The sequence below is a fragment of the Ursus americanus genome, chromosome 8 (genome assembly GCF_024610735.1).
Source record: "Ursus americanus isolate L20-20 chromosome 8, mUrsAme1.1.p, whole genome shotgun sequence".
Taxonomy (NCBI): Eukaryota; Metazoa; Chordata; class Mammalia; order Carnivora; family Ursidae; genus Ursus; species Ursus americanus.
Window position 1 is genome coordinate 13196029 of NC_142134.1, and position 21547 is coordinate 13217575.

The window sequence follows — 21547 nt, forward strand, 5'->3', positions numbered from 1 at the left end:
ACTCTCGCTATGGTCTAAATAAAACACTACTTCTACTTGCAAGTCTTCAGTTAAAAACAATTAGGACACTGTACTTGTAGCATTTGCACTGATAGATAAAAAGCAAATGTTATAGAGCTGTTTCACTTTGGTATACTCAGAACATAGCAAGGCCTATCTATCACTTAGTACTAAAAGTTTTCAGCTGCATTTCTAGGCAGGTGAGAGGGAACAAAAAAGGGGACTTGTAAACCAGTTTAAGAAAGGCAAAATACTGACAATAGAGAGTCACATGTAGCCAGACAATGAAAAAGGCAAAAACTTCCATTCTTAAAATAATTGTTTGTTTCAATCTTTTCCCCCCCAAAAAAGCTTTAAAAAAATTAGCAGTAAAATGACAATAAAAACAACAACAGCAGGTAATGTGTTTTGAGACAATATAGGATATACATTTGTCGGGATACTTAGATCACAAAAATAAAGTGCTTTAGACATTCTAGAGATGCTTAGTAAATATTTGTATTCTTCTGACTGTGTGTTGGTCTTTTTAAAAAATTTTTTATTATGTTATGTTAGTCACCATACAGTATATCATTAGTTTTTGATGTAGTGTTCCATGATTCATTGTTTGTGTATAACAACCAGTGCTCCATACAACACGTGCCCTCCTTAATACCCATCGCAGGCCTATCCCAATCCCTCATGCCCGCTCTGCTCTGAAGCCCTCAGTTTGTTTCCCAGAGTCCATAGTCTCTTATGGTTCATTCCCCCTTCTGTTTACCCCCCTTCATTCCTCCCTTCCTTCTCCTACAGATCTTGTTATTTCTTATGTTCCATAAATGAGTGAAACCATATGATAATTGTCTTTCTCTGCTTGACTTATTTCACTTAGCATAATCTTCTCCAGTCCCATCCATATTGCTGCAAATGTTGGGTAATCGTTCTTTCTGATGGCTGAGTAATAGTCCATTGTATATATGTGCTGGTCATTATAGGCTATTTTATGTATATCATTTCACTTAATACAACAATAATCTGATAAAGGTTTTATTATTACCATTTTCTAGTTGAGACCTCTACATTGCTCAAAATCTCACAGAGACCATCTGCCACTAGGTCAATTGGCCACCAAATCCCATGCTCTTAAAAGCATATTTTTTTCCTTGTCTTCTCAACAACAAATAGTGCATACAGTTGGTGGAGAGAGGAGACTATGACACAATATTTATAGTGATTGTGTAACCACACTTTTAGTTCCTCAAGAGTAATAGGATTAGAAATTATGCTCAATATATAGTTTTCCAACTCATACACATACATGCACATGTGTACCCATACCACCTTCTCCTTGCAACCATAGACACACTTGCAGCATCCCAAATACAGAATATTCTGTATGTTGTTTTTCTCCCTTTGATACCGAAATTGAGGAGTTTCCACTCAATATAAACCAGAGATGTAAACTAACCAAATTAAAGAAAGAAGAATGGTTGGGGCACCGAGATGGTGTAGCTGGTTAAACATCTGACACTTGGTTTTGGCTCAGGTCTGATCTCAAGGTTGTGAAATTGAGCCCCTCATGGTACTCCGGGCCCAGTGTGGAGTCTGCTTGAGTTTCTCTCTCCCTCTCCCTCTGTCCCTCCCCCCTGTCTCTCTTTCTCTCTCTAAAATTAATAAATCTTTAAAAAACAAAGGAGAATAGTTGACAAATACAGAACTCTGTATTGAGAGTTCTGTAGTGTAATCCAGAAATAAGGGATGTTTTAAAAGTAATTAAAGAACACAAATAAACATTTAGTACCTAACTAAAGAAAGAAGAAAAAGACATCAACCAGAGCAAAGGGTATCATTTGTCATGATGAGGAAATAATATTTGATTCCCCTTCAAATTCTCTGTTGAAATAAGGCAGAATAAATAAATAAACATCATGACTAAGTGTAATATCTGCCTCATGGACTTGATGGGCCATTACGTTTTATTGTGATAATCAAAATGAATTTGGTGTAGGGGCTTGAGATTGCCATTTCCAGAATAAAGTTAAAGAAGACAAGGCCTGTGACCCAAGCAAAAGCTTTATTGGTTGCTCAAAAGAATTGAGGAAAGGGGTACCTGGTGGTGCCGGGTGGTGCAGTCGATTAAGCATATGACTCTTGTTTTCAGCTCAGGTCTGAAAGTCAGGGTCCAGAGATCATGCCCTGTGTCTGGCTCTCACTCATGCTCAGCTGAGTGCAAGGAATCTGCTTGAGATTCTCCCTCGCCCTCTACCCCTCCCCCCACCACTCGCACCCCCCCCCCCCAATCTTTAAAAAAAAAAGGATTGAGGAAAGAAGCTCAAGTGATGATATTGCAAAGCACTCTAAAAAACTGTAGTTTCTGTGCCACATATTTGGGGGGAAATGAACAATTTATTTCTGAAAGTTTTATCTTTATTTTGTTAGAAGACACTAATGAAAAGGTCTAAACCAAAAAAATGCTATGCATTGAATTCATAATAATCTATTTTTCTCTTTAAGAAAAAATAGATTAGCAGTGTTTGCAGATTTAATAAACATATGATAATACATTCTGTCTATGTAAGACATAGCCATAGTAGCTGCGTGCCTTTGGAGCCAGACTGCCTATCGCTGTTCATTTATTGATAAAATAGATATAACAGTAGTAACTTTCTCATAGGGTTGTTTTTTAAGATCAGATAATGCTTGTGAAACTCCTGGAACAGGACCAAATACAGATAAACACCAAATAAACCTCAGTTGTAGGATGGAAAATTAAAAATTAAGCATTTTATTTTATTTTTTTTTAAAGATTTTATTTATTTATTCGACAGAGACAGAGACAGCCGAGAGAGGGAACACAGCAGGGGGAGTGGGAGAGGAAGAAGCAGGCTTAGTGGAAGAGCCTGATGTGGGGCTCGATCCCATAACGCCGGGATCACGCCCTGAGCCGAAGGCAGACGCTTAACCACTGTGCCACCCAGGCGCCCCAAAAATTAAGCATTTTAATATTGTATTTGAATCACCTTCTAAGGATACACCCAAGCCATTACCTTTCTTCCTAATCTTTTAAGTAGATTTCTTTTTATCTCACATCTGTTGAGACATGGATAGAGGTTTTCAGAGGAAACTTTTTCCAAGTAAATAAAAGAAAGTAACAACCACAATTGTGTGACAAAGCTTAACAATGAAAGAATTTACAGGGTAAAATAACCGCAACACCTACAGAAAGTGACTACTGTGGCCTGTGGGGCATTGTTCCTGGGCCCGTTCTGTCAGAGATACTAAACTTGTAAGCTGAGATCCACTTGAAGAGTTTGTCTTCTTTTTTTTTTAATTAAACTTTTATTTTGAGATAATTGAAGTTGCAGTTGCAGTTTTAAGAAATAAGCAAAGAAGTCCCCTGTACCCTTCACTCACTTTCCCCCCAATAGTAACACATTGTAAAACCATAATCCAATAACACAATTAGGGTATTCACGCTGATAACAGTCAAGACACAGAACACTGCGGTCACCACAAGGATCTCTCATGTTGCACTCAGAGCCACACTCTCTTCCTTCCGTCCCACATTCTGCCCTCAAGCCCTGGCAGTCACTAATACCTTCTGCATTTCTATAATTTTGATATTTCCATCATGCTACATAAATGGAATCACACAGTAGATAACCTTTGGGGATTGGTTTTTTTTCATGGAGTGTAACTCTTTGAAGATTCATCAGGTCACTGCATGTATCGATGGTTTCTTTCTTTTTACTGCTGCCTAGTACTCCACAGCAAGCATCCAGCCCAGTTTACATAACCATTCACCCTGTCGGGTCGATGCCACCTCGGGATTGTTTCTAGTTTTTGGCTATTAAGACTAAGCTTCTATAAACATTCATGTACAGGTTTTCATGTGAACATAAGTCTTCTTTTCTCCGGCTAAATGCTCAGGAGTACTGGATCATATGGTAGTTACAGGTTTATGGTTTAGAAAACCGACAACCTGCTCTCTATAGTGCCTGAGCCATTTTCCTTTCTCACCAGCAACATATGAATGACCCAGTTCCTCTGCGACCTTGCCAGCCATTGGTGTCACCACTATTTTTTTAGTCATTCTGATTGGTGTGTAGCAATATCTCATTGTGGTCTGAATTTGCATTTCCCTGATAGCCAAATGATGTTGAATATATTTTCAAGTGCTTATTTGCCATTTATATATCCGTCCTGGTGAAATTTCTCCTCATGTCTTTTGCCCTTTTTTTTTTTTTTTTAAGATTTTATTTATTTATTTGACAGAGAGAGACACAGCCAGCGAGAGAGGGAACACAAGCAGGGGGAGTGGGAGAGGAAGAAGCAGGCTCCCAGCAGAGCAGGGAACCCCATGCGGGGCTCGATCCCAGGATCCTGAAATCATGCCCTGAGCCGAAGGCAGATGATTAACAACTGAGCCACCCAGGCGCCCCCTTTTGCCCATTTTCTAATTACCAAGTTTGTCTTCTAGATCTTCAAAGCCTTTCACTCATGACTGACATCTGTTCCCAGTAGTAAGGAGACTCCTGGGCCCTCAGGTGTCACATGCATCTGACTGGATGTACTGTGCTCGTGTTCTGGCTTTCTGGGAGACTTGCCTAGTCTTACTTTCTTAGACAAAGAGACACATCTTTATCTTGCTCTTTAAGATTCTCCTCCTAGATTTCATGTCCGCTGATCTGGAAGTTACTGTCTTCACTCTCTGCTTCAGAGCCCTATTAAGTCCTAGCCACCCTTTAGTGTACAAGCAGTTTATTTTGCCTGACGTATTTTCTGCCAGTCAGAGACTAAGACCAGTTTCCCACCTACTTTTGAAAACAAACACTTGGGCCTTCGATCACTAAGATTTTGATGTTAGATTTCCTCTTTCCGGGAGACTTTTAGCATTCCCAAGATACCTAAAATACAGAGGCAGACTCCTAATTTCTTTCTAACCCTTACCCCTCACTGATTCTATGCCCAGTTGCTAGTTTTTAGACTTGCTTCCATATATATCAATGTGTTTGCAAAGACGAAATGACTGGCTGCTTCTGAGCTCAGCATAAGGGTAGATCTTTTTCAGGTTGACCCACTTTTACTTTGATGTCTCATTTAGTCACTATCCGAGGGACAGATCTGCAAAAATCCTATCTATGCAAACTTGAAATAATTAAATTCATTACATTATATATTAATGTATTAAATTCATACATTATATATTAATGTATTAAATTCATACATTATATATTAATGTATTAAATTCATACATTATATATTAATGTATTAAATTCATACATTATATATATATATATATATAATGTATAGTAGTGTTTTTTCATTAATGGAAGAGGAAGATCCATTTTTAGACATGAAGAGAGAAATAGTTTATTTCCAGACTTCCCATTATATATTAGTGTTTAGAACTAGTAGCAGGAAAAAAAGCTAGCAGTGTTGCTCTCCTGTGAAGTCTTATTAGGTGAGTCAGCTAATTACATGGCACTATCATAAATATGGCAGTCACTGAGCTGCTTGTTAATGTTTACAAGAAGAATAACATTTTGAGATAGAATACTACCACTTTGCTATATAATGGAAATTTCTTCTAAAAAATGATTTCATACTGATTCCTGATTTATAGACTGGTTATTTTGTAATTTATGGTTGAATGTATTTAAAACTGGGTTCAAGGATAATAGATAAATAGCATCCAAAAAAATAACCCCCAAAGAGATTTAATGTATTAACTTCACTTTCTCCTTCGTTTTAAACATTTTAGAGTCAAATTAATTGTATCTGTTCCCTTTATCTTTCTCTCTGAGGGGATCACCAAAACTAAAGAAATAGAAGGGCAAACAGCAAGAAAATAAGTAGTATGCTAATTAATTATCCAAAATAGGGTATAAATGGCTTCTAAATATATATTTCTATGGAAGACTGGTTTCTCTAAAAGTATCATTAAATTAAGATAGATTTGTATTTTTAATTTGAAAAGATTCCCCTGTAGGTATGAACTATGTACAGTAGTATAATGTGTTTACTATAGACTTATGGTGTTCATCAATTGACTGTTCCCAAGTGATCCAGATGGTTGATGACATAGTAATCAGTAAATTTGCTGAGACACAATCTGAGTTGGTGTATAACACATGAGGAGCGCAGGTTGCTTTGCCAGTAAGAAAGCCCAGCAGATGACCAGGAGCTATATCTTCACTCAGCCTTGTTGCTAGGTTTTGTTTATTGTAGCATATGCAATTTATGATGAAAATCATGTGCTGTAGTTGCACTTTTTAATTAAGAGAATCAGGATGGTCTCAGGAGGTAGCCCCAGAGATCATCAGTGGTCAAGTATAATGTGTGATATGTGTGTGTGTTTTCCCACACCCTAAAGAATGTCTTATACAAGCGAGCAGTAAATGTTGATAGAAAAATTATGGACTAAGACATCTAAAACACAACAGGATACTATAGTATCAAAACTTAAAATTTTCTATCTTGTTGAAAAGTTAGGCCAACAGAATCTAAAATACTGCTGCATCGAAATAGCAGTACAAAAAATTCAAAGTATTGTAGTTATAGACTTGTCTCTATTACTGTACCAGGCCTATCACTTTTTAATTCCTCTGATGCCTTGCCTTCCCACTTACCCATTCTCTTTTACATCTGTCTCACTTCACCATGTTGCAACTCTTTGCCCTTTTGCCTCGAAAGGAAGAGATTAGTCCAAAAGGCTTCAAGCACAAGGCCTCCAATACCAGATAGCCATTAATGCTGGTTCTGCCATATTTGATGCATTCCTAAAGGTATAGCATTGAATAGACCAATTCTGTTGGTCACTTTAATTCTGCCCTAGATCTAAACCCTAACTGTATTTTACCCTAAAATAAAAATTGAATTTTAATTTATCCATACGTAATTGGAAAAAGCAGTAAGGGTTCATTAAGAGTTCTTTAACAATATTCATTATTCTTTGGGTGTTGGTTATACCAGAATATGTCAGTTTTCATGGTTTCTCATTGTCATAGCACTTAATTACTAGAATGCATTGAAACAGTCTTTATAGTCTGTAAACAATAAATATGATCATTACATTATTTTTGAATTCCCTATTCATAACATTAGGACTTTAGATGTTAGTGGTATTTCTGAAGTACATGTATTGTTTTGGTTTTAAAGGTTAAATAACATTGTCCAATTTTTAAAAATTATTCAATTTCTTTTCTTTATAAACTTCCTTAGCTGTTTAAAAAAAAAGAAATTAATCTGATTTTCAATCAGATGCCCTTTGCTCTCCATTTCAAATGGCATTATTAGAACACTAAGAATTAATAGCAAAAATTTGAATATATTGAATGTATTTTGGCCCTATTTTAAACAAAACTCTCATACCTGCCTACTTCATTTTTTAGTTTTTCAATAAAATAAATGGTACTTAACACTGTCTACACACATCATTTCCTCCCTTTTTAAAAAATTGGGAGTATATGATATACACATTTTAAAAGTCTATGTTATTTTCACTGGAACAGGAGTTCTGAGCTTGATTTCATGATAGAAACATTGGATCCTTTAAGATGAGTGCTAAGTTGTACCTTTTTTCCCTCTTAAGATAGAGTTCTTTGCTTAGTTTCTTAATCATTAGGGTTACTATCTCTTCTACCCCACTATTTGATCTGTTATTTGAGGTTGATTAACACTGTTTCGCAATGCAGCAAAATATTCCCACACAAAATATCCTTCAGTGTAAAAACAGTGGGGAAATGTTTAAGGCCTAAATGCCTGGCAGGGCAGGAAGCCATGTTATTATAAATATTTTCATGTATTGCTTCTCAGAGTCTTTAGAACACGTTGTACATTTGCCAACAGTTTTTTTTATAGATTTCAAAATGAAAGATATTCAAAAAAGATGTTTTTTTTTATGTATTTACACTGATAGCAAGTACACTGCTATACTCTAAACCAAATGATGCCACAGAGTTTACAAACAGTTGATGATGTTAAGTAATAATTTCCTAGGAACATATAAAATATTCACAGGGCCCTAGAAACCTACATTTTTAACAAGAAAGGACCCCTAATGATTGTAAGTCTCGCCGAAGAGGTTGGTTTGGGGAAGTAATTTTCATCTCCATTGTGCATTAGAATAAATACACAATAAAATTAAAAGTCATGCAATTGAACAAAAATAATTTTATTACACAAAGTATTAATTTACATTTGTTAAAAGATAAACTGAGGCATATTAAAATTTTTAAGAGTTTATTTGAGCCAAAATTTGATTCAAATCTGGAATCATCCAATCTAGCAGATAGAAAGGAGCTCGAGATGGTGTACAAAATAAGACTGGGTAGGCAGAAGGGAGTTGGAACAAGTAAGTTACACTTACACAAAAAAGCAGGTTGGTTATGACAAGGTTACTTTCCTTTAGGGAATGGCGGGGCATCTATCAGACAGTTACCCTAAATAGTGCTGATCTGGGGACTCCTTATTGATTCATTGAAGATTTCATTTCTGTGAGAGCTGAAACTGCAATTGAGTTGAATCTTGCTTGGTTAGGTGGGGCTTAGCCTAAATGACTCCATTTGGGGCCTTTTTTTTTTTTTTAAACAATCTCCCCCTTTTGATCAGGATCTCAGTCTAATTAAGAGACTTGATAAAAAATTTAAGGCTTTAGCACTACTCCCGTTTATCACTCTGGAGCTCTCATGGTTTTTATTGAATCTCGTCATAGTACTCATAGGTCACGATGTCGGGTTCACGTTTTTTAAGTTGGTCATTCTCTTTGTTCCTTTTACGATGTTCTATTCTTAGGGAGGTCATTTGCTTGGTGGTTAGCAGCTGTGAACATGCATTTAAATCTTTTGAAAGAATATAGTGCACTGGAGAGACTACAATGATTATTACGGGCAGGATCATTCCCAATGTATGGAGTGCAATTTAAAGCCATGGTCCCCAAAACCCTAACCAGTCAGACTCAGATAAGCCAAGAAAAGACTTCCCTTTGAAGAGGTCACTTTCTTAACCCAACTGGCTTGTTGAGTGATCTTATGCAGCTGGGTATCAGCTTCCCCAGAAACGTCCATCTAAGTGCAGCAAGTGCTGTTGGCCACAGCACAGACGTCTCCTTGCTTTGCTAAGGGATAATTAAGGGCTCTTCTATTTATCATGAACAACTTTGGCCAGAGAATCTGAGGACTTTTATTAGGCGGGTATTTCTTTAGCAGGAGATTCTGCAACATCTTCAAGAATTAAGGAGAGTTTCCTGATCATAGCCTCATTTGCACTTCTAATCTGGGGAGTAGGGATCTGCCGAAGGAAGTGAATCTTAAATCATGAGTGTCTACTGGTAATTCCTGCTTGAGTCTGTGGCTCAGGGCTGGAAATGCAACAGCCATGAGGCTGGTAATATGTAAGTAACGGTCTATAGACCATACCAGTGGTTTTATTTTGTTTAGCCTTGCCTTGTGTCCCTTTCATTGTATAGAGGCTGGGTGAAAAGTTTCCCAGGTTTGAGATTATTAACTAGAGATAGGAAAATGGACATCTGGGGTTAGGGAGTTGGACACCATAGAGATGAGGCTGAGTTTGTGCCAGAGAAACTGAGGCATTGGATAATCAGGGAGAAGTCTGTGGTGGGCAGAGCTACTGGATCCGCCAGCGTTGTGGAAAATCCTACGGTCGTTTGGAGGTTGGATTACTCTCCTTTGCAATGGCCTAAGATACATGAATAGCAGCACTATCTTTCCAGGCCAGAAGAAGGAAAAGATAGACAAAAGAATCATAAAGATATTCATGTGGTCAGAGAAGAAAGAACTAGAAAGAAATGTTTTTGATATGGCATATTAGGAAGAAGCAGTCCTCCTCAATGTCAGCGTTTTCTCTTCCTGGCCAATTTGATTTTGAGGTTTTCAGCATTTGCACGGGACCAGATTTCAGGTGGAGCCTCCTTCAGGTGTGAAATATGCACAAATTTTAATACCTTGGAATTGACTGCAGTGTCAGTGGTCCAGAGTACTTGGTAGGGTCCTTTCCATGAATCCCACTTTTGCAAAAGCATTAGAGTAACAAAATGATCTATAAATGACAAAAAGCTTTAAAATGCCCATGGTTAAAGATCTGAGGAGAGTTCATTATAATGGAATTGTTGAGGAAACTTGGTTATTTCTGTGACATACATTTTAAGAAAATAACTGGAATTATGACTGATAACATTCTATCAGAACATACCATATTTTTATGAATTTTGTACAAATTTGAGAACATTTATATTAATAACATGCATTTATCTATATAGAGATGTATATACACATGTATGTTCACATAGGTGCACGCGTACACACACACACACACACACACACGTGTCCAAAAGTATAACCTGAGAAGGTTTATCATTACTATTTAACAATGCTTAACACATAATTTAACATACCAAATAAACCTAATTGGTTTTACATCTCTCTTTTACAATCTGAGAGACAAATCCTTTGAGATTTTCCAGGGTTCCTCAAGGAGGAAATCTCAAAATTAGTTTGAAGTTAGAATCTGATTTCAAGAAAATGTCAAAAGGCTTGAGCATTGGACTAATTAGGATCACAGATCATTATGAAATCATACTTAATTATTTAACAGAAGTGACAAAAGATGATGTTAAAGGCTATATAAAAAGCTGCATAGTTAGAAACAAAACTTAACTCTCTTAATAGTGGTAAGATTGGGTCTTATTAAGTAATCAGAGACCTGAAAAAGACAATGTGAAGCATGGTAGGTTATTTTTGGTAAAACACAAAACCTTTGCTGACCAGATTTGCAGATTACTTAAAAAGTAAAGAGAAATCTTTTTTTAAAAACTTCTTAAGAGCAGACCAATAATCTAAGAAAATTTTGTCCTTTTAACAGAGAAAACTAATTTCCAACTTTGTACCAGTGCACTTTTGATATTAAAACTCATTTTTAAAAAATAAAGAAAAAATCCATTCTATTTTTAGCCAGCTTGATCACACATAAAATTCCTTTTCCAATATTCCCATTCCACAAACCTACGACTTTTGTATATCCAGTCAGATTTTCCTCTTTCTCACTCTGAAACAATCATTTTACTTTCCTTACCAAATTTTCATATACAATGGTTTCCTTTCACCTTTATTATTTCTAAGTAGTTTTAACAAAATATATTGATTAGAATTCTTAACTCTTAGAATTCTTCATTCCTGGTGAAAACTAAGAAGTTAGCAGTTATGGATTGTTACACCAGCATTCTGTGGGCTTGCAAATTTATAAATTTAATAATTTCTAGAAGCATATTCTTTCTCATAGTAAATTTTCCAATGTGGCATGTTTATAATGGACACAATAACCTTTAGTTCCTCTGTAAAAGGTGGCCAAAAGTGGATAAACCTGTGATCAGTAATTAATGTTTTAGTATTTTATCTTATTTGGAAATTATGTAGATAGTCAATGAATATGCGTTTTAATTTGTCTCAGTATATCTTTGAGGTTTCAAGTTACCAAAAAGATCTTGGAAACTTTAAAAGTTGACATATGATGAAGCATAGTTACTGTTGAAAATTCCATTCGTAAAATTTTACTTACATCAATTTACTTGTTCTTACCAATTATGTTTAGATTATAGTCATGAAAATTTTTTGAGACATTAAGCAACTAACCTTCATTTTATGCTATCTTTCTTGCTAACAAATTCTGTAACAGAGACAGTGTGAGCTTATTTGACTTTTAGTTAACCTAGGTAGAATAAAAGTATTATATTTAATGCTGATAACTTTAAAGACATGCCTGTTTTAATTAAACTAATGAAGTTTAACTAGCTTCTGCTTACTAAAGATTATGCTAGGTCCTGTGACCTAGAAAAACATTAGGATTAGTTTCTATATTTCTGAGCATATACTTGATTCATGTAAATGGTTGTCTTTAGGACCATTAAATAGAGCTGTTTACAAATTAAGTTTGCCAATACCACCTGAAGATAGAAAAAAATCACACATTTATAACATACATACATAAACATATATATATATAAATGCAACAGAGATCTTAGAGCTTTTGTTTTAAAATCTTAGCCATGAGATAGGTAAGATATGAAGAACTCACTAGTTTATAAAACAACAGTTGAATCCAAATTGTGCTTATGGCAGATAGAATAAGTTAAGGTTCCCTGCTCAGATGCCTAAAGCTTTTTACTGATATTCGAGAGACTTTTAAGATTTATCTTAAGCCTAATTTTTGAAATAATGTTTTTCTTTATTTTTTTCTTCTGATAAATATCTTGGTTCTTAACACCAAGTAGAATAATTACATCTCAAAAGACCCAGAAAAAGAATGCCATTTCCACCAAGAAGGACTTTTGTTCCCTAAATTCAGATGTTTTATAATATCTGCAAGCCTTCTGAGATGAATAGGGGAGGTTTGGGGATTGGCAAAAAGGATAGGTGGGCTTTAAATTGTTTCTAGAGTCCCATTTGTGTTCTTGTAAAGACTGAATTTGTAAAACAACTAGAGTTGTTTTTAATTCCTCAAAGAGCTGGCTTGCAACTCCTAAAATGATAGTAAGAGATTGACCCACCCATCCAACTATATTATCCCCTGTTTGCTTCTTTCTATCAGGAAGATCTTCAACTAAAACCTAAATCAAAAGATCCCTATGTTCTAGATTTAGAGTTGTGTGTCTTGGAATGTTTTAATAAGTCCTTCCACAAAGGTTTCAGAATGTTTCCCGCTGGGTACGTAGTTTCATTTTAGCTTAGTGGAGAAGGCCTAAAAAAGAGTTCTAATCAGGCTATGAGTATCAGCTTCTAATTTGTCCAACTTCTAAGCATACAACTTAAGAAAACATTCTTTTGCATATTTTGTCAGGTTTCAGCTGGGACAGACATGAACTATTCCTGGCAGTACTGCACAACACCATGGACAAAGGGGTATCCCCAAAGAAGGTACAAAAGACACTATCCTCCTAAGAACAAGAGCCACTCCCAAGGACAGCCAAAAGACAGATGAAAGATAATTTTCCCAAGAGCTGGCAAGAGTCAGTGGGACCATAGCCACAAATGGGGTGCAACATGCATTTCTGTCCAGCCATATTTTTGGAGACCCCAACCTGAAGGTTGCCAAGCCAAGTTCTCAGTACATAAAATATGACAAGAAGGTAATAGTTATACCTGAGAGAGAAAAATCAACAAAGAATGGGTACCTGAAAGCAAATTCACAAGTCACAATTCAAAAACCTCATTCTTACTTTTTTTTTTCCCTTCCAATCTGAATTTGGAAAGAAAGGGATAATATGAAATTTTACCTTCCTGTCCTAACCAGGCACTATAGATAGAGATCTGTCAGAACTGACTTCGGTGAGAATTCTCACCCTTTGCTGACTTCTGCCACTTTTCCCAGGATCTTGTCTGCAGGCACTGGAGTGAGTGAAGTATCTTTGCAGGTCTCATCCTGGTCACCTGAAACTAAGAGAGCAAAATTAATTTTCCCTCTACTCTTTATGGTGAATGCTTGGCTGTGACCCCTCTTCCTCTAGGGCACCTTCTAAATGGATAAGTTATCTAGGTTAAAAGTTCTCTACCATAGTCACTAAAATTCAAGATTATCATTGGTAAGATTGACCTGTTTGTTCAGCCTTAAAATAAGGTTTTATTCATCTGAGGCCTCACACTGGACCATGTCCAGCTTAACCCAGACCCAGTTCGATTCCAGTTAGTTTCTAGGCCCATTCCAGGAAAAGAAATGCTCAAAGTCTGAAAGCTTATAGCCCAAAACTGCAGAGCTAGGATTCAAAAGGGACTTTCCATGACCTCCTGGCACATGGCAAGAATGTAATGAGCTCAATAGGCACAACAGGCACATTTGGTCCATTTGCCTGCTTACTTGCTTGTCTGGGGGCTTTAGAGGTCTCCTTTGGTTCCCACTTCTGACAACAGAACTGCTAAGAGATAAACCAAGGCATATTAAAAAATTTAAGTATATATTTGGGCAAAATTAACTTGAATCAGGCAGCATCCGAACTAGAAAGGAGCTCGATTCATTGTACAAAATAAAAGATTTACAGGAAGAAGGAAGTGGGAACAAGAAGTTATACTTAAGTCAAAAAGCGGGTTGGTTATGGTAAAGTTACTTTCCTTTAGGGGATGGAAGGGGTCTATGAGGCAGTTAACCTAACTAGTGCTGATCAAACGATTCATGATGGACTGGTTTAAGATTCCCTTTCTAGGAGAATTGAAACTCTAAGTCTTGGTTTGGTGAAATGGAACTTCACCTAAGTAACTTCATGTTGGGCCTGTTGTCTTGTTTCTTAACATATCTAAGTATAACATGAATAAAACATACATCAGTACATACATAGTTGTATTCATTAAAAATAGAATGCTAACCAAAAGTTATGTAACAGTGTGAAATAAAACTAACAGATGTAAATATAAGCAAAGTTAGTGAAATTTGAGTTGCCTTTTGAATCACAGTTTGACCAAGGGAAACAGACTCTCTACTATTTTCCAAATATGAAGGTTTTTAATACAGGGACTTAGCCCCTTCCATAACCAACAGAAAGACAGAGGTACTGAGGGTCAGGGAAGCTGCCACCAACTTGCTGGGGATGCAACAGCCATTTGGGTGGGTGCTCATGCCCTTGCCTTCAAGCGAGCTGAGCAGTTGGCCTGACTCTCTCCTCATGCTTTCCGTCGCTTTTCACTCCTCCTTTGCTTGCTTCCCTTTCCCCACACTTTCCTGTTCTTAGAATCGTACTTCCCAATTGGTAGTTGGTCATATATCAGCTGTTTGACATAACAGGTTAATCTAGAAAGAACTTGACTTTGTGTTTTAAGATGGAAGAGGTCACAGCCATGTCTAAGTCTATACCTTTATTTAGCAATGGAGGGCCATTCCACTGTAATATTTTTGACAACCATTTGGGTTGTCCATGGGTCATATGCAGAAGTAAGAGACTAAACTTACTCTATTTCATTGTTCTTAAGACAATCTCACTTGAGGGGCGCCTGGGTGGCACAGCAGTTAAGCGTCTGCCTTTGGCTCAGGGCGTGATCCCGGCGTTCTGGGATCGAGCCCCACATCAGGCTCCTCTGCTGGGAGCCTGCTTCTTCCTCTCCCACTCGCCCTGCTTGTGTTCCCTCTCTCGCTGGCTGTCTCTCTGTCAAATAAATAAATAAATCTTTAAAAAAAAAAAAAGACAATCTCACTTGCAAAAAGAAAACGCAGATCTTCTGGAGATAGGGCCTATAAGAGAGAAAAAAGGTATTCTCTTTATCTATTTACTCTATTGAACTTTGCACACAAGTTCTCTTCCTAAACATGCAGGCATGTGCCATAATCTAAGCATTTTTTCCTCATGTATTTTAATACCCTAATATATTCTGGCTTAATACATTATAATGAAAACTTGGGAACAAAATGTTCCCATTTTCCTTTGTAGAAAAATGAACAGAAGCTGAATTTCATATTTTCTCAATGGGATTATGTTTTGAAAACAAGTCCTTACTTAATATCCATAAATACAAAATCTTAATGTTATTTAACATGCAAAACATAATTAAGCACAGTTCTAAATTGGAGTTGAAATTGAAATCTATCGAGATATTTCTAGATAATACTCAACGTTTTTAGAGATAAGTTTGTAAAATGGTAAATATACAAATTGAGGATAAAATTATATCTAGTGATTAAACTGTATCTTATAGTATTCTCTTTGGAATAGCTGCCAAATATTTTAGTAAGCTTAAAAATCTATTAATACGTGGAGTTGACAAATATAGATCACATAATCATATTCTGAAAAACATAGGGTTAGAGACTATTGAAATGAATGTGTACATTTTATTATATTTGATATGAAAAATGACATAGACAACTGATCATCTACTGACAGATGCTGTTTTCTATATGCCATCCATTCCCCCCCCCCCAAAACCTGGATAATTTCAAAGCAAATACCTATTTTACAATGATTAAATAATCAAATGTTTACTTAATTTCTAAAAGTTAAAGACACTTTTTTAATGCAAAACTCTAATATATTTTCATACTTAAAAAACAACTCTTTAATTAAATACCTACCCAGTGTTCAAACTTCCCCAGCAGTTTCATATTTGCTTAAATCAGGATTCAAATAAAAATAAAATAACATTCTTTAAAAAAAAACATTGTTAAGTTGCAATTTTCTGATGCTCTCTCATCTAATCTTTAGGTTCCTCAAAACTTTTGTTTTCCTTGAGATTTACTTTGGTGAAGTAACTGTATCATTTGTCTTATATCATACACCAGAGTCAGAAATTTTGCTAGTTGCATCTAATGTGAACACGATCTTCACCGCATACATTGCTGTAAATTTTCAGATCGAGAAATAGACGTGCATCCAATTCAGATGTTCAGCAAGGATACCTCATAAGGAGCACAGAATATGTGTTTCTGTCTCTTCATGTCATGTTCGCAGCCATTGCCAAGCACTGCCTAGTTTCCATGTAGAAAGATGATGCTCTACTTTTCCTTTCTTAGCCAGACTAGAGAGAAAAACTTGACTCACTCTTTGTTTAACCTAAGGTGCAGTTAGTACAGGAAAGGCAAAATACGTACCTGGTAATTCTGAGATACATTTCTTGTCAATTCCGGCTCTAATTTTTTTCCATAAAATAATCTTTCTCCTACCTGATCTGTGCCTTTCTCATCCTGCACCATCCTGTTCTGACCACTGTGTAGTAAACTTTAGTGAAGATTTGGGGACAGCAGGTTATGTGTGGGGGGCACGGCGGGATAGTGAAATTATTTTGCAGCACAGGACTCAACAGAAAATAGGAAACGGAATATCAGTTATCTTTGTCCATAAGGGATTTTGCTTACTTACTTGGCAGGAATCATCACGGGAGTAGGCCGATCTTCCACACTGTCGCTTCAGCCCCACCAGTTCCTTGACTCTCACTAGTTCCCCCGGCAATGTCTTTGAGGTGGATTTTTCTACACACAGGTGACTCATCAGAGTAGTTTGATAGAGACAATTCTCACCTGTGCTTTAACGAATATTGTTTTTCCTTCTAGGTAAGCTTCTATAATATAAAAGATGCAATGGCCCTATAGAACATATGATGCTTTTTTAAGATTTTATTTATTTGAGAGAGACACACAGAGAGAGAGAGAGAGAGAGAGAGAGAGAGAGAACTTGAGCAGGGGGAAGGGGAAGAAGCAGAGGGAGAAGCCGACTTCCTGCTGAGCAGGGAGCCTGACTTGGGGCTCGATCCCAGAACCCTGGGACCATGACCTGAACCGAAGGCAGATGCTTCACTGACTGAGCCACCCAAGTGCCCCCAGGAAAAGACTCTTAACTAAGTCTTAAAAGAATAATTTGGACATAAGACATGATAGAAGGTCTAATTTCCCAGTTCCTGAAATCTATAGATATTTCAATTAAAACATTTGAATGCCAGAACTCTTGGAGAACTTCAGAATAGTGGTTAAGAGCAGTCAGAAGTCACCCCCACCAATTCAACTCTGAGTAAGTTACTAAACCTCTCTAAGACCAAGTTTTCTAGGGAAGATGTAGCTAGGGATAGTGTGCCTCACAGGAATTCTGTGAGCTGTCCCCACTGTATTTAACGTAATATAGTTATTTAAGATTTTTACAGTTAATAATTTATTAAAATATTAATGTACTAGGGAGCCTGGGTGTCTCAGTTGGTTAAGCATCCAACTTGATTTCAGCTCAGGACATGGTCTTGGGGTTGTGAGATTGAAGCCCCTCGTTGGGCTCTGCTCTGAAGCCTGCTTGAGATTCTCTCTCCCCCTCTCCCTCTGCCTCTCCCACACTTATTCCCCACCGCTGCTTGTGAGTGCTCTCATTCTCTCTCTTAAAAAAAAAATTATCAATAGAGAAAACAACACTTAAAAAGCCCAGCAGTCAGGCTTGTGAACGCAATATATTTATGCCTTTAATGAGTTGAAGGTTTCTGAAAGTATAAGCCTGTTCTTGCTATATGCTGATAGTTATTGAACATCTTGGGATTTATTTTTGATTGCTTGTGCTTCTTATTCTTTCTCCTCTTTCTTCCATTTGTTAAATGACAAAGATTCAGCTGTGTACATTTTAAAAATCCAATTGGCTTTATTAAACAATAAATGGGGCAGCATCCCATCTAGCAAGTGGGGGGGCCGTCCAAGGAGATGCACAAAATGAAAGGTTTTTATAGAAGGAGGGTGGGGCAAGAAGGATATTAACAAAAGAAATGAATTATTTCAGGGAGGCCACTTTCTGGGGGGGGGGGGGAACAAGGTGTTTTGTCATACAGATTACCTCTTTTTTGGGGGGATGAAGAGGACCCAAGTGTCAGATTGATTGGCACTGACTGAAATACTCCTGACTGGTTAAGACTACATTTTGGGGGGAGGTCGAAGCAGCAATTAGAATAGGTATCAAGCCCTGATGCCATTTTGGACCTGTGGTTTTCTTTCTAACAATCCCCCTCCCCTCCCCCCCCCAATTTTGAGCAGACTCTGAGCTTAACTGACAGATGTGATCAAACTTTAAAACACTAGCATCTCTCTAAGCCACCGCACTGAAGTTCCCACAGCTTTTGTTTCTCCTCTGTGAGGCATCCATAGGCCATGACCTTTTTACTTAACCTCTGTGATATCCATAGGTCACATTTCCAGTTGACATTTTTTAAGTTGATAATTCTTGTTGTTGTTGTTCCTTGGGTGCTCCAGGTGTAGGGAGATCATTTGCTTGGTGGTTAGTGGTTGCAAACATACATTTAAAGTTTTTGAGAGAATATAATACACCAAGGAGATTATTACGATCACTATAAGCAGGATAATTCCCAATATTTAGAGTATACTTTGGAACCACAGTCCCCAAGACCCAAACCATCAAAATCAAATAAGTCAAAGAGAAACCCCATGAAAGGAATCACCTTTTTAAAGCCAAGCAGCTTGTCCTGTTTGAGTTTTAGCTTTCTCAAAAGCATTAAGCTAGGTATAACAAGTGGTTTTGGACAAAACACACAGACACCTCCTTGCTCACCTACAAGATAATCAAGACTAATTCTATTATCAACGTCAACTTTGGCTAGAGAGCTTAAGGACCTTTGTGGGGCTGCTATTGCTTTAGAAGATTTTGTAATTTTAAGAAGGTGACATTTTTATTATATTTATGTAATCTTATATAAATTTATATAAACATATTTATCCCTAGCTGGGGAAATAAGGACCTGCCAAAAGGAATGAATCCTCAATCTCAAAAGCCTCCTGAGAGGTCCTTTTTAACTCAACAGTGTAAATTTAGGAGAATCAACGAATAAGATGTCTTATTTTGCTTGTACATTTAGGGGTACATTTAGGTTTTCTCCTAGCCTGAAATCAAAGGTGTTACTCCCTGCCTTAGCAATGGCCTGGGAGATACAGATAAGGGTGTTCTCTTTCTAGGCCAATGCCAGAGAAAAGGAGAGGAAAAGAGGGAGAAGTTTTGTGTTCAGTTAAAGTATGAAGTCTTACCCCAGCGTCTTGGCTGGAAGTAATCTACCTCCATGTCAGCTACTTCTCTGACTGTGGGTTTGATTTAGCGGTTCGAGAACCCTTTAGTTTGGGAGCAGTGTCAGTGCTCAGGGGCACTCGTTAAGGCCCCTCTCAATGGGGGCTCACGGGCATATCACCATTTTAGAATGCCCAGTCACCGCAGTCCAGAGCGTGACCAACGGGCTCCTTTAAAATTAGGATCTACCTGGGTGATGGCCATTGGGGAGGGTATGTGTTGTAATGAGCCCTGGGTATTATCTGACTAATGAATCACAGACCTGTACTCTTGAAACAAGTAATACATTATATGTTAATTTGAAAAAATAATTTAAAAAAGAAAAAAATTAAGATTTAGAAAATGTTTATTGATGGCAGGCTTGAGCATAAAACACTGGAGACTTAGAGTAGCTGATCATACTAGCATGAGACAACAAGGGATCAGCAAAAGGCTGTAACACTGGTGGGATTTCAGGTTGGTAAAGCTTTTGTTAAGGCTCCTAGGATTTGTCTGGTGAAGTGGGTCCCTTGATCACTGGAGATAGTGGAAAATACACTTCAAGTGGGAAACACATTTAAGTTTTTTGTTTCTCCTGTGAAGGCATCAGACTTGGAGCAAGAAAAGGCTTTAACCCATCCAGAAAATGCATATACAATAACAAGAACATATTGATAACCCATGCTAAGTAGCTGTTTAATGAAGTCTAGTTGCAGGTGTTTCACTGAATTTACAGCCATTATTTGTCCATAGCAGCTTTTCTGATTCAGAAGCAGACTGTTGCTTCTGTGTCACAAGCACATTAGGATGGCAAAGTCTGGCAATGAGGGGCTGTTTCTATAGGAAAATAGACTTTACATGTGCCACAATCCTACAAATGTGATATAAAAAAGGCTTATTATTACTTATTTGCAACACTTCCATGTAAATTACATATCAAACATCCAATTTGTTTGACAAATCTTTTGGAATATTCCAGGTAAAACAGGCATATTTAAAAGAACTGATTTTGGAAGTTTGTCACAAATACCCAAAAAAAGGTTTTAAAGCACTTATCTAAATAGGATCACAGATCATTATGAAACTTGATAATCAAAAGGTAAAGAATCTTAAATAATAATCTTACCAAAACAGACCAAAAGTCCAAGAAAATTGTCCTTTTAACAGAGAGAAAACCAAATTTTAACTTCGCACCAGCTTATTTTGATATTAAAACTTATTTTTAAAATAATTTTATTCGGGGGTGCCAGGGTGGCTCCGTTGGTTAAATGTCTGCCTTCAGCTCAGGTCATGATCTTTGGGTCCTGGGATCGAGCCTCACGTTGGGCTCCCCACTCAGTGGGGAGCCTGCTTCTCCCTCTTCTGCCTGCTGCTCTGCCTACTTGTGTGCGTTCTCTCTCTCTGTGTCAAATAAATAAATAAAACCTAAAAAAAAATAAATTTAATCTTAGCCAGCTTGACCTCATACTAATTTTTAAAAGATTTCTTGTTCACAAACCTTTCATAATTTTTTATATATATTCTGACTTTGTCCTTTTTTTTTTCTTTAACTTCAATTCAGGACAAAATTAATTTTTTCTCCCTCAACAAGAAAATGCATCTTAATTTTTTATACCTCTTTTTTTTTTTTTTCTGAAACCTATCCTACTTTCCTGGCATACAGAGAGGTTTCTCTTATTTTTAGTAGTTTTAATTACATATATTAATTAGAACTTTAACCCTTAGAAACCTTGATTTCTAGTGAAAACTAAGAAGCAGTTGTGAATGGTCATATCAGCATTTTTAAAAATTTCAAATTTATGAATACATTTTAAAATTCCTAGAAGCATGTCTCTTAAAATCTTCAAATGTAGCATTAACATTTCCAAATGTCTTTTATTTAATCTACTTGATCTTAACAGTTCTGTTTAGATTACTTACAAAAACTTTATTAAACATTACACAAAGTTAGTCATTACCCTAAACTATTTTTGTTGTTGTTGACAGATTTTGTAAAAGATAAACTTATTTGGCTACTAAACTCAAGTAGAATAAAAATTTTATATTTAATGTTGACAACTCTAA

The 21547-nt window shown here is 36.7% G+C and overlaps 1 protein-coding gene across 7 annotated transcripts in view; it reads left to right on the plus strand.

Moving 5' to 3' along the window:
- The window catches only part of SNCA (synuclein alpha), a 147373-nt gene that overhangs the window by 103943 nt on the left and 21883 nt on the right, over positions 1-21547 (plus strand). For 6 of the 7 annotated variants that reach the window (XM_087863989.1, XM_087863986.1, XM_087863985.1 and 3 more), the window contains exon 5: positions 12832-12908. The exons of the other annotated variant lie outside the window; for it this stretch is intronic. In XM_087863989.1, the coding sequence (XP_087720115.1) occupies positions 12832-12908 (77 nt within the window). The remainder of the gene's footprint in view (positions 1-12831; positions 12909-21547) is intronic. 7 annotated transcript variants of the gene reach the window in all.